This window comes from Gavialis gangeticus, unplaced genomic scaffold (genome assembly GCF_001723915.1).
Source record: "Gavialis gangeticus isolate Ggan-Ray unplaced genomic scaffold, GavGan_comp1, whole genome shotgun sequence".
In the NCBI taxonomy this organism is placed as follows: domain Eukaryota; kingdom Metazoa; phylum Chordata; order Crocodylia; family Gavialidae; genus Gavialis; species Gavialis gangeticus.
Window position 1 is genome coordinate 27,812,926 of NW_017728996.1, and position 11,366 is coordinate 27,824,291.

At 39.7% G+C, this 11,366-nt stretch overlaps 1 protein-coding gene across 2 annotated transcripts in view; it reads left to right on the top strand.

Moving 5' to 3' along the window:
* Window positions 1-6,394: 6,394 nt before the first annotated feature.
* The window catches only part of LOC109288602 (aromatase), a 22,789-nt gene continuing 17,817 nt past the window's right edge, over window positions 6,395-11,366 (top strand). Inside the window, exons 1-2 of one of the 2 annotated variants that reach the window (XM_019504209.1) lie at window positions 6,395-6,722; window positions 8,457-8,607. In XM_019504209.1, the coding sequence (XP_019359754.1) occupies window positions 6,578-6,722; window positions 8,457-8,607 (296 nt within the window). In that variant the 5' untranslated portion in view covers window positions 6,395-6,577. The remainder of the gene's footprint in view (window positions 6,723-8,456; window positions 8,608-11,366) is intronic. The other variant, XM_019504208.1, reaches the window with a different exon arrangement.

The following is an 11,366-nucleotide window of genomic DNA, read 5'->3' on the forward strand; positions in this document are numbered from 1 at the left end:
GTAAACTGGTGAATTGCAGGTTCATAGGATCATAAGGAAAGTAGAGCTGGAAGGGATCACATTGCCTAGCCCCCTGCTCAAGGCAGGATCATCCCTGACTAAACCATCCCAACCCTGTGTCTATCTAACCTGCTTTAGAAAGTTTCTAAGGATGGAGATTCCACAACCTCTCTAGGTTACCTATACCAATGCCTGACAATTGTCATAGTCAAGAAAATTCCTCCTAATCTCCAGCCTAAATTTTCTCTGCTGCAGCTTGAAGTTGTTCCTCCTACTTCTGTCTTGCAGCCACAGAGAAAAGCCCATCTTTGTCCTCCCTATAATCACTCTTCAGATACTTGAAGACTGTTATCAAATCCTCCCTCAGTCTTCTCATCTTCAGGCTAAAAAATCCTAGTTCTTTCAGCCTTTCCTCATAAGCCTCATCTCCCAGGCTCCTGATCATTTTTGTGGCCCTGCACTGGACTCTTTCCAAACTGCCCATGTCCTTCTTGAAGTGTGGGGCTCAAAACTGGACACAGTACTCCAGGTGAGGCCTCACCAGTGCTGAATAGAGCAAAAGAATTAATTCCCTTGATTTTCAAGTGACATTCCTGTTAATACAACCTGGGATGCTGTTGGCTTTTTTTTTTTCAACGAGATCTCACTGTAGGCTCATATTCAACTTATTGTCCACTATAACTCCCAGGTCTTTCTCTGTAGTACTACAGCCTAGTACTACATTCCTCAGCTTGTATTCTGTCCCAAGTGTAGGACCTTGCACTTGTCCTTGTTACATGTTACTGGTGAGGTGCACAGATTGGGAAGTCTAACCCACAGTCATTTTGTTCTTTTGAGTTGCCAAGCCACACAGAGAATTAAGTCTCTTCCAAGGAAACCAACAAACAGCAATATGTACATTTCCAACATACAACTATTGAATTAATAAAAAGGTGTACAGTAAAGTGACTTACTGATTTCATGCCACAGCAAAAGGAATCACAGGAGTAACAGTGGGGGCATGTTTTTATTTTGACAAGAAAATAAATGTTAAAGTTTGGGGTAGTTTGGAACAAAGCCCCAATTCAGTGCAAGTGAACTTCAAAAAAAAAGGTTGTCTATGTCCACGTCTAAGCCTACTTCATCTCATATTACTCCACAGAATACATGCGCACCTTGCCTTGAGCCACTATTCTGTTACAGGCACATGAATGAAAAACCAGCTGGAGGAGACTAGGTAAAAAAGGAAGAACTCAACTATTTGTATGATATACAGCCAAGCAGATATACTGTGGCTATAAATCACATGAAACTTATTTATAGGTTTTTATATGGAAATGTAACTATGAACTGCCTTTCATTTCCAATAGTATTATGAGCTTCACTAATATTAATAACATTGCACATTGGAAATAGATGCATGTTTTCTACATTTACTCAGAGGAAGCATTTAGCACCAGACCTAATGTTCCTAACATCTGGCTAAGTCCAAAATTCAATCCTAAGAGACTCCTGCTGAGCAGCTACTTAGAAATGCATACCTGAATTCAATGGGCATCTTCCCTGTTTACCTTGAAAGTCCAAGAGACCTGAAATTCCTGCCCAAGCTCCAAACTGCCCTAGGCTAAGCAGCTGGGTGCCTAACTCTTACTGGCTTCATTGACATGAGATGCTGACTGCACAAGTTGTGACTGCATAATCATTTAGTACTTGCAAGCACAAGTACTTGCAAACCTGGCATTACTGCACAGTAGGATTGCCACACAACATCCTGGTGACACTGACTGCACAGTAGCTCATTACTACTGTGCAGTAGCATTGTGTCACAGTTCGTGCCCCACAACTCTACTGCGCGGTAGTAATGAGCATCTTATGTAGATATGGCCACTGAGATCCAGCAGGTGAGCCAAGTGGTAACAACTGTAATATCAACCCCAGCACAAAACAAGCCACTCCCATAGCCACTTTTATTCATGAACACAGTCAGAGACTCCCTTTCATAACATCTTAGTGGTCAGAGCACTCTCTGAATGTGTTACCTAGCGTCAGTGCCCTCTTCAGTCTGAGGGAAATTCAAATCCAGACTTCCCTTCTCAGGAGAATATGAACCATGAACAAAAGCCACTGTGAAGCAAGGAGAGAGAGATTCCTGGGACCAGAAGCAGAGTAAGCAAGAAGCCTGACTCCATCACCTACTGGTCTGAGCACTTGGCTGTGGGTGAGCATGGAGGAAAACAGAGTCCTGTCTTCCAGTCCCTGCTTCCAGAGTTGTTCATGCACTTTCAGCGATCAGCTTAGAAAAAAAAACAGGTTCCTTCTTGCTCGCTGTCCTTCTGACAAGCAATCTTGTGCCCTGGTATAACAAAGAACTCCTAAAGGATTTTTGTAGCCAAGCTTTCTGCAGAGAAAGGTCTGTTCTCTGCACTCCTCAGCTTTATTGCACTTTTTAAAAGCAGGATTATGTAAAATGCATGAACAGTTCCAGGAATATGGATTGGCAGCCTGGACTGCCCTCTCCCAGCCACGTCCTAATTGAGTGAAAAAGTGCCTGGGATAAATCACACTTGATAGCACATACAACTGCATCTTTGGCAGTGTTTTGTTTTAAAGAGGACAGATGTACTGCAAGGAAACATTTAGATACTTGTTATCTCTCTGTTTGGGTGGCTGTGGGCAATGTGCTTTCTAGCAATCACAATTTGGGGTAGCAAAATAGTTAGAAATGCAGATATATAGACATAGAAATGACTATGCTATACTACTAAAGTATAAAAGTAGTAAGGGTGTAGTAAGAGTGATTCAACTGGGGGAACCATGGCACAACAAGTTGCTGATCTGTTAAATCTCATTGTATCCAGAAAAATAGTTTGACCACAGGACAACACTTGTAGCTCAGTGCGCTACTCAGTCCTTCGTGGTTTAAGACTGGCAAGCAAAGGAAAGCATTTCACATAACCACAACCTTTTTTGGCCCGGCACCCGAATCCTTTATGTACCCATTTCTCAAAAGCTCAAGAGCAAGTAAGATTGGCTGAATCTGATCCATGTCAGTACTACCTACCCCGGCAATTGCAGATCAGTCATGGCTTCAGTTGCTCTTCACACAGGTTGTTTTCCTGATCTTCTCACAGTTCAGATGCTGAAGTTACTTGAACTCTGGCTCTATCAGGAAAAAAGAACATAACCTCTTATGGGGTCTAAGCCATCACAAAACCCAAGCGTTTTTTACCCCCCTTAAGCCATGCACAGTAGCTCTCCCTTCCCAGATCTGTTTTCACTCTCAAAAGTGCTTTCTACCTATCAGATTTTTTTCACTGTCTCTCCATTTGACAGAGTATTGATTCTCAGGACTGCTGTTCCTAAGCAAGAGGTTTGCCCAAGGAACAGCTTCCTACAAAAGATCCAACCTGTTCTCCTCTGCAGCCAAACACTACTGGCCAGGTGCTCTTCATGAGGGCCCACAGCTTCCGTGGGAGTCAGCTAAGCAGTCAGCAGTGGTCTAGGCTTTATCTCCCCTTAAAGAGGCCAGTCACATGTGACAGGGTCCTTAGGTCAAATTTACAGGAATGTGAATGAGTGTCCTAGTCTTAGCTTTAAGTTATAGTCTTCTTGATTCATTTCAGATCAACAGTCAGTACACAGACTGTGTACTCTTCCTTAATCAACATCACACATGAGCCAAAGCCTGGATTTCATGTTCAGGTAATGGTCCCAACAAAGTGGTCATGTATTTTGGCAAGTCCAGTGCAAATGTGTGCATCAGATTCACCTCTAGAAAGCTACTACTATTTGTGGATATCTCACCAAGACAGTCCCATAGCACTCAAGCTTACACACAGGAGCATTGGCTTCCAAAAAGTTTTCCAGTTTCTGATCAACTTAACATATAAATTGCAATTAAAACCCTCCATTCTTACTAAGCAAAAATCACAGAAAGATCACCAAAATAAATGGAAGCTCACAGGTGGTCAAATTTTTGAAGAGGCTCAACCAACATCCATCTGCACATCCTGTGCTGTGCTCTTGTGGAAATCCCTCCACAAGCTAGCTAAACTGGGAAGCCAAATCACAAGCTCCCTAAGTAGGAAACTAGAGATTTTATCTCCTTTAGCCTCCTTTTCATGTCGAGTACATGCAGTCTCTAATCTGTCTTCCCTACGTATCAGGTAGAGCAGGGTGAGGTTTAGAGATGAAAATATCAGAGAAGAGAACATGAGGATCAGCTAACACACTAAGGGCTGCCTTGAACCCTCACCCAGTGGTTTTCTTCATTAAAGTCTCCAGCTTCTTCCTTTATTTTCCACAGCTGAGAAATGGTAGTGAGAGTGATATGTAGTTTAAAAACACAGATCATTCAAAAACCTGTGCCCCAAGGCATTTTTTGCTGTAATGTGTAACAAACATTTCCAAAGGTAGAAGCGTCTATCTTTATCACCCATATAAAAGCAACTACCTCCTTTCCCACATCTGGAAACCTTAATCTTTTTATGTATTCACAACCCAATGATGACATCAACATCATTGAGTTCCAAACAACAAAAGTAATACTTACATTTTAGTAACATACCATTTGAGACTTAAAATATTTTGCATACATTAATGAATGGCATTAATTCCCACAGCACTGTGGGAATTCATGCAATTACGTGCATTTTGCAGAAGGTATGAGATTGGCCAAAAACACAAGGTAAGGCTGTGAGAGTAGAGAACAGACCCAGATCTACTATGCTTTTAACCACAAAGAAGAATCCTAGAATTGGAAGGGACTTCAAGGGTCATTTAATCCAGTCCCTGCATAAGTGAAGGATGCCTTTTTCCTAAACCGGTGTCCTCTTGAAACATTCTACAACTCCCTGGGCAACTTGTTCTATCATCTTACTGCCCTTACAGTAAAGAAGCTTTTTCTGAGACTTAATTTAAACCTACTTTACTGCAGTTTGAACCCACTGCTTTCTATCCTACCCTTTGCAGGAGCTAAAAAGAGAAGAGGTATAACTAGCACTTTTGGCACCCTGCAAAGAGGGTGTCGTGCAGGGGGTGCAGAACATGAGTGAGCAGGAGGAGGGAATGCCAAGAGCTGCTGCTGGAGTGGATTCCACATACTCTCTAAATCAGCATTGGGGCTAGTGCCCCATTTTCCACACCCTAGTTACACTTCTGGAGAAGAGACTTGCATTGTGGGAAGCATACAAGATAAGGAGGAATCCACACCAATAAATATAAAATGTCTCATGGGATCCAGCTAGTCATCAGAGCACTGCACATGTGTCCAAAGGGTTACTTGGCATCTTGTGTATGATAAGATATTCCCTTTAGGAAAATACACCAAGTATTTCATAGTAGTGATCCAAAATAACACTTGAATTCACAAAGTTTTGAATTATTGCTTTCCTTTCTCACACTTTGTAGATGGTCTGTACCTCTACTACTTAGATTGAAAGACCATGAGGTCTCACCATCTGTAAAGCACCTACCATGTTATTGCACATTGTATAAATAATATAATAGTACAAATAATGACCAAAGTAAGGTTGTGAGACATAAGCATATGAGAAATTTGAGCACACGTGGAAAGCATAATAGGAGTGAGTTGTTGGTTAAACACAAAAAAGTCTGAATTTGGAACGGCTGCAGTCCTGTGCGCCCAGTACCTATACATCATAGTTTTAATCTATTACTATCTCAAGGAGTCAAAAATATTGACATTTAATTATCAAGAGTAGATTTTAAAGAATGTTTTGCTAATTTATTGTGACATGTAACAACAAACTATAAGGTGTCTCACTTCACTCAGATAATAGTGTCGGCTTTCACAAGGATGATCAAATCTCATAGTTTATAGAATAAACTTAAGAAGATCTGTAGGAACAGAAGCAGGAATCTTCCTTCTCCTATGTGTTGTAGGATAGTCATGTGATTGTCTTCTTAGCTGTCCTTTGAGTCAAGCATTGGTCACTACCACAAAAAAGATACAGCATCAGGTCAGTGAACCTGATAAGCTTTATGTTATGCTAAATGTAATGCTAAATATTATGAAAATATATAAAAAATATATAAAAAATACAATGCATTGCATTATTTTGGAAATCCAAGGATACTCACAAAACACCAGTGATAAATACTAGAAGGGGAAAAAAGGGTCAGTGACTTAGACCAAAGCCTGTATGCAAGCTCATTCAATGCCTCCACATTTGTTGAAAGTTTAATTTGTTTTATTTTGGTTATAAATTTGGCACATTGTCTGGAATAAACGTCATTATTGGCCAGCCAAGGGCAATATCAAAGATAAAAGGTCTATCAGCTAAAGTATCCAAAAGGAACCTGAACTTCAATACCAAGGTCAGAAAAACGCCGTTTTTTTCTGGGCAGAAAGTGTATCTGCTCCAAGTCTGTTTTGACTTGTGGTTTAGCTTGTCTTGTCTAAGCAGCCAGCCTCATTATAAAAACAAAGCTACTATTGGAATGAGTTTGCCCAGCTACAGGATCTGCAAAGGGTCTGGAAGGTACTGATTACAGTTAAAGGTGCTTTCAAATTTGAATCCGTCTGCCTCTTTCCCCATTGCTTCCACAGAAGACAAAGAAAATTCTCTTGGAAAAGATGATACTGGAAACCTTGAATCCAATGCATTACAACATCACCAATGTGGTGCCAGAAGCCATGCCAGCTGCCACTGTGCCCATACTCCTCCTCGCGGGCTTTCTTTTCCTAATATGGAATTATGAAGAAACATCATCAATCCCAGGTAAACCCATATTAGAAACAGTATCTCCCAAAATGTCTCCAGATCTTTTCTTTTGCTTTTCAAATAAGGATAAGAAAAGGAAAGTGATGTTTCAGAAGCTCCTAACAAGGAAGTTTATAAAATAAAGACAAGGAAAAGGAAAAATCTGAAGGGCCCAGCTTGACTCCCAGTCTTGCATTGTAAAATGGGCTTGGTTAGGAATAAGTATTCCTTTATTTGCTTTCCACTGAATAGAGTCTTGCATGATAGAAAGATAAGAATTTTAAACAAAATCAGTTTTCTACCTTCTGTATCATTTTCATGTATGCTTTAGAGCTTTATATCTTATCACCTTTGAAAAACTTTACAGCTTTGGAAAGCACTTTCTGGTAGAAATCACACTAACTGAGGGGATGCAATCATTTTGGAACCCTTTCATTACCTACATTTCTCTATGCTTTTGACAGACACTAAAGAATTTTTTCTTAGGGGATGATATCCCAGTTTCATGACTTCCTGCAATTGTTTTAGAATCATTTCACAGCTGTCACTAATTCAGGTTTTTCTCCATCAGGTATAGTTTAATGAATGATGATTTGTTAGAATACAATGTGCACTTCACACCAGTATGGATCAAGAATAACATTAGTTAATAGTGAGGTGATAGAGTGAAACTAGCTTGAAAGGATATCCAAACCTGATACCTCTCATTGAACAATTGCTTCTGGAGAGTTTAAAGAATATTGGAAAAGCATTCACAGAGGTTTTTGAGTCTAACCTGAATGCTTTATAGAATTAGTCATGTAATAATACATTAATTTGCCTAAATTCACAGGCTATGTATTGGCTTTCTTATGATTCCTGTCTATAAAGGCTGGAATCTTAAGGAACTTGTAAACCTTGTGTCCTGCATAAAATACAAAACTTTTCTTTAAATATTGAACTTGCTTTGTGTCATGGATCTGAATAAACGCCATGAAATTAGAGTGGAAGCTCTCAGCAAAAGCAGAGGTTTCCTTGTAAAACAGAGTTCCAAAACCATTCAAAGCCTTTTTCTCAGTGATACCAGTTCAGTTCTAGTATTGTTTTAAGTCAATACAGTTATCTAGACTTCTACTCAGGAGAAATAAGTTCAGAATTCTGTCCATTAGCTACCTTCAGAGTATCCAGTTCTAGCCTCTTTCTTGAGAAAGTCATATCCGTAAGATCACTGAATAAAATGCTCTTAAATGCATCTGTTTTCTAAGTCTGTGCCTTCCTTATGTACTACTATTTATATGATAAAAAAAGCCAAGAAGTTCAATTTGTGTCAGTTAATCATTACAGCTTAAAGTAAGTTCCACACACATTTTTCAAACTATTTGTTAAATTTATCAGTGGATAAACAATAATATGATGACATTAGTCTTTGAGCTGTAGTTCACTTCTTGATATGTAGGCATTCTACTAGTGGAGGACAATTCAACAACTATCTAACTGAAGTATCAAAAACAGATTCAGAACTTAGTTTACTGTGTGCTTACAAGCTGTTTGTGGGGCATAGCACCGAATTTGTGCAGATAGCACATTCTCTCTCAGCTCCATAGATTAGAAGTTTCCCTAGGTCAGATTGTTGTAAGGAAATTTTATCTGAGATCAAGCATCCAAATATAGACCTTGACCATGAAGCAAAAGATCCTGTGCAAAGAGTGATTTTGGCATATTTTGTAACCAATCTTTGCTAAAATGTGCAATTTTCTTTCATCTTTTCTGTAGGGCCTTGTTATTGTATGGGAATCGGTGCCCTCATTTCACATGGGAGATTTCTTTGGATGGGAGTAGGCAAGGCTTGCAACTATTACAATAAGATGTATGGAGAATTTGTGAGAGTTTGGATCAGTGGAGAGGAAACACTTATTATTAGCAAGTAAATCTTTGTTTTCTCTTTCTAATAATATAACAAGTATTTCACACATTTTTACCAGGCACCTTGTTATACTAGAATTATTTAATTATTTTCAAAGTTAGTTATCACTTACAGAAATCTCATGTCTCCTGCTGTTTGCTGATCTTTCTCTGGGTAGATTTAGAATGTCAGTACTTGGTTACTGAAGGCTTGATTCTGCACCTCTGAAGTCTTTGGAAATTTTGCCACAGACTTCACAGGAAGAAGGATCAGGCCCAAATTCTGCAAATATTTAATACTATTTGCAGTGTGTTTACTATTCATGGTAATGATCAATATACTAAGTATAAGACACCACACACACACAGAGAGAGAGAGAGAGTCTAAACAATTTGTTGAATTGTTGCTTATATAGTTCTACTAATTCCAATCACCATAATAAGCATGAGGATGTTACTATGAATGAAAAAAATTAATACTCTTTTTTCACACACAAAAAACAACTGCTTGATTAGCCATTTCAGTGGTTCTGGATTCAAACCCCTCAGTTATATAAAAGTCAAAATAAGGATGCTTGAAATATTTTGTTGTCCATTGGTCTCTACCACTGATCACCATGTGGATTGGACAAGTCATTAAATCATCATACCTTAATTTCCATCTTTGTAAAAATGGCTGCTGATGGTGATGATAATGACAATATTATTTACTCTTACCTGACATAGATGTCAGGGTTTTAATTATTTAATGTCTGGCAGAAGGCAGGCGGCATGGCATGGCATCTTATAGATTAATTCATTCGGGGGGGCATGCGCTTTCGTAGGCTACAGAGTACTTCATCAGATGCTATTTCATCATTCACAGCATCTGATGAAGCAGGCTGTAGAATATGAAAGCTCTGACTAAGTTACTCTGTCCTGCCTTTTACCTAACTTTGGATTAACGCAGCTAACAACTTCACTCTATTTAATGTCTAGGCAGTGCTTGTAACGTGAAAGTCTGTCTAATTGTTAAGAGCTGTTAATGCTTTCAGTATTTAGATTCAGGTCTGGGGTGGATCATCAGAAATAATCAGATGTATACACACCAATGCCACAGAGGCATCAGACATCCCAGTCAGCATCTCAAATGGCCTCCCATTTAAAAACCTGGACAGGAGAAGGAAAATTAGTATTTTAAAATCCTTTACATTAAAATAAAGCAAGCTTTCTCCATGCACAGTTAAACAGCACAATCTGAATGCTATCAAAACATATAGCTCCATCCTTTTCCTATTGAAGGCAACTGGAATTTTGCTATCAGCTACTATTGCACTGAGATTAGATGCATGGAGGGAAAGACTGGCAGAGCATGCAGTATAATTCACATTGTCTCCTACAGGACTTCACTGCATAATTTTTGCTTCTATCAGCAAAGTCCAGGCCAATTTCAATAATAATTACATTTGTTTCATCTGCTCACGCAGGGCCAAACCCTGACATCCTGTAATTCAGGCATACTGTAATTGGCTTTAGTGGGGCAAGCAGGTTTGTGGAGAACATGGGATCCTCTCCCTTTCTGACCTACTAGAGGCCTGCTGTCATTACAGCACTTGTGCTCAGGTTTATGAAATATAGATGCTGGCCTTTCTTGCACCTTAAAAGCTGTAGCTACAAGCTTGGTTGCTGTTTACACTACATAATCCTTCAGTGTTTGTGCAATCTTTACTCAAGCAAAACTCCTAGGCTAACTAAAACCTTGGCTCTAGTCAAGTCAACAGCAAAACTCCCATTTACTTCAATGGGCCCAGGATTTCAGTGGGAGTTTTTTGCTTGAGAAAATGAGGATGTCAGGGCCTGGCCCACAAAACATGCATCACAGCATAATAACTGGCTGATGGTTTGCCTTTGATCCTTGCCTCATTTCTTTCCTTGGTGCCTTTGATCTCATAATTGTATGCTGCTGGATCAGCATTCCTAAGAAGATAGCTCCCTCTAAAGGAGATGATGTTTGAAAGTAGTAAATGCTAATTACAGCAAGTTTGCTAATGTATGATAATTCAAGAATCTCTTCTACTAGAACAAGCAAAGCAGTCATTGTGGTTTCCTGTGGGATATTGTTGCCACATGTACAATTGTAAAATTTTTCCTTCAGTTTCATCGCATTTTCATGTAGGAATAATCATACTGCCCACTAAATAATTATCATATATGAAACACGCCTATATATTTCCAAATTAACAGCCGTATGTAGAAATGCTGAATTGTCTTGTGCAATGCATGTATTGATACAGCTACTGAATCAAATGATGCATTCTTTTCAGTCAAGGGAGGGTCTCACAAGATACTGTGATCTGACTGTGATCCAGCAATACAGTCAAAGATCCAGAGGTCTTATATAGGATGATACCCAATGAAATTACAAAACTGAGATCACATTTATTGGTCTGTAACAAACATGACTGAGAGAGATGGTCTTTGTTTACATCTGATCTCATAGGGCATATCCAGATGAGCACTGCATATTTGCAGCATGGGCTCAAAGTTTGATACCTGGATTTCCAGGTATCAAATAAAAACACCACAGAGAAAAGCGGCACAGAGCACGGTTCCCCACTGTGCCCTGAGACAAGCCGGGGCTCAGACCTCTAGAGACACTTTAGCATCCAGCCAGAGTGTCTCTATGGTGGCCCCTGCTGCCCTAGCAAATGCCTTGCATGCAGGCAAACAGGAGCGGTGCAAAGCTATGACCCGGGAGCTGTCCCCAGTTAAGTAGGGACTGGGGGGGGCGGGAGTGGCAGG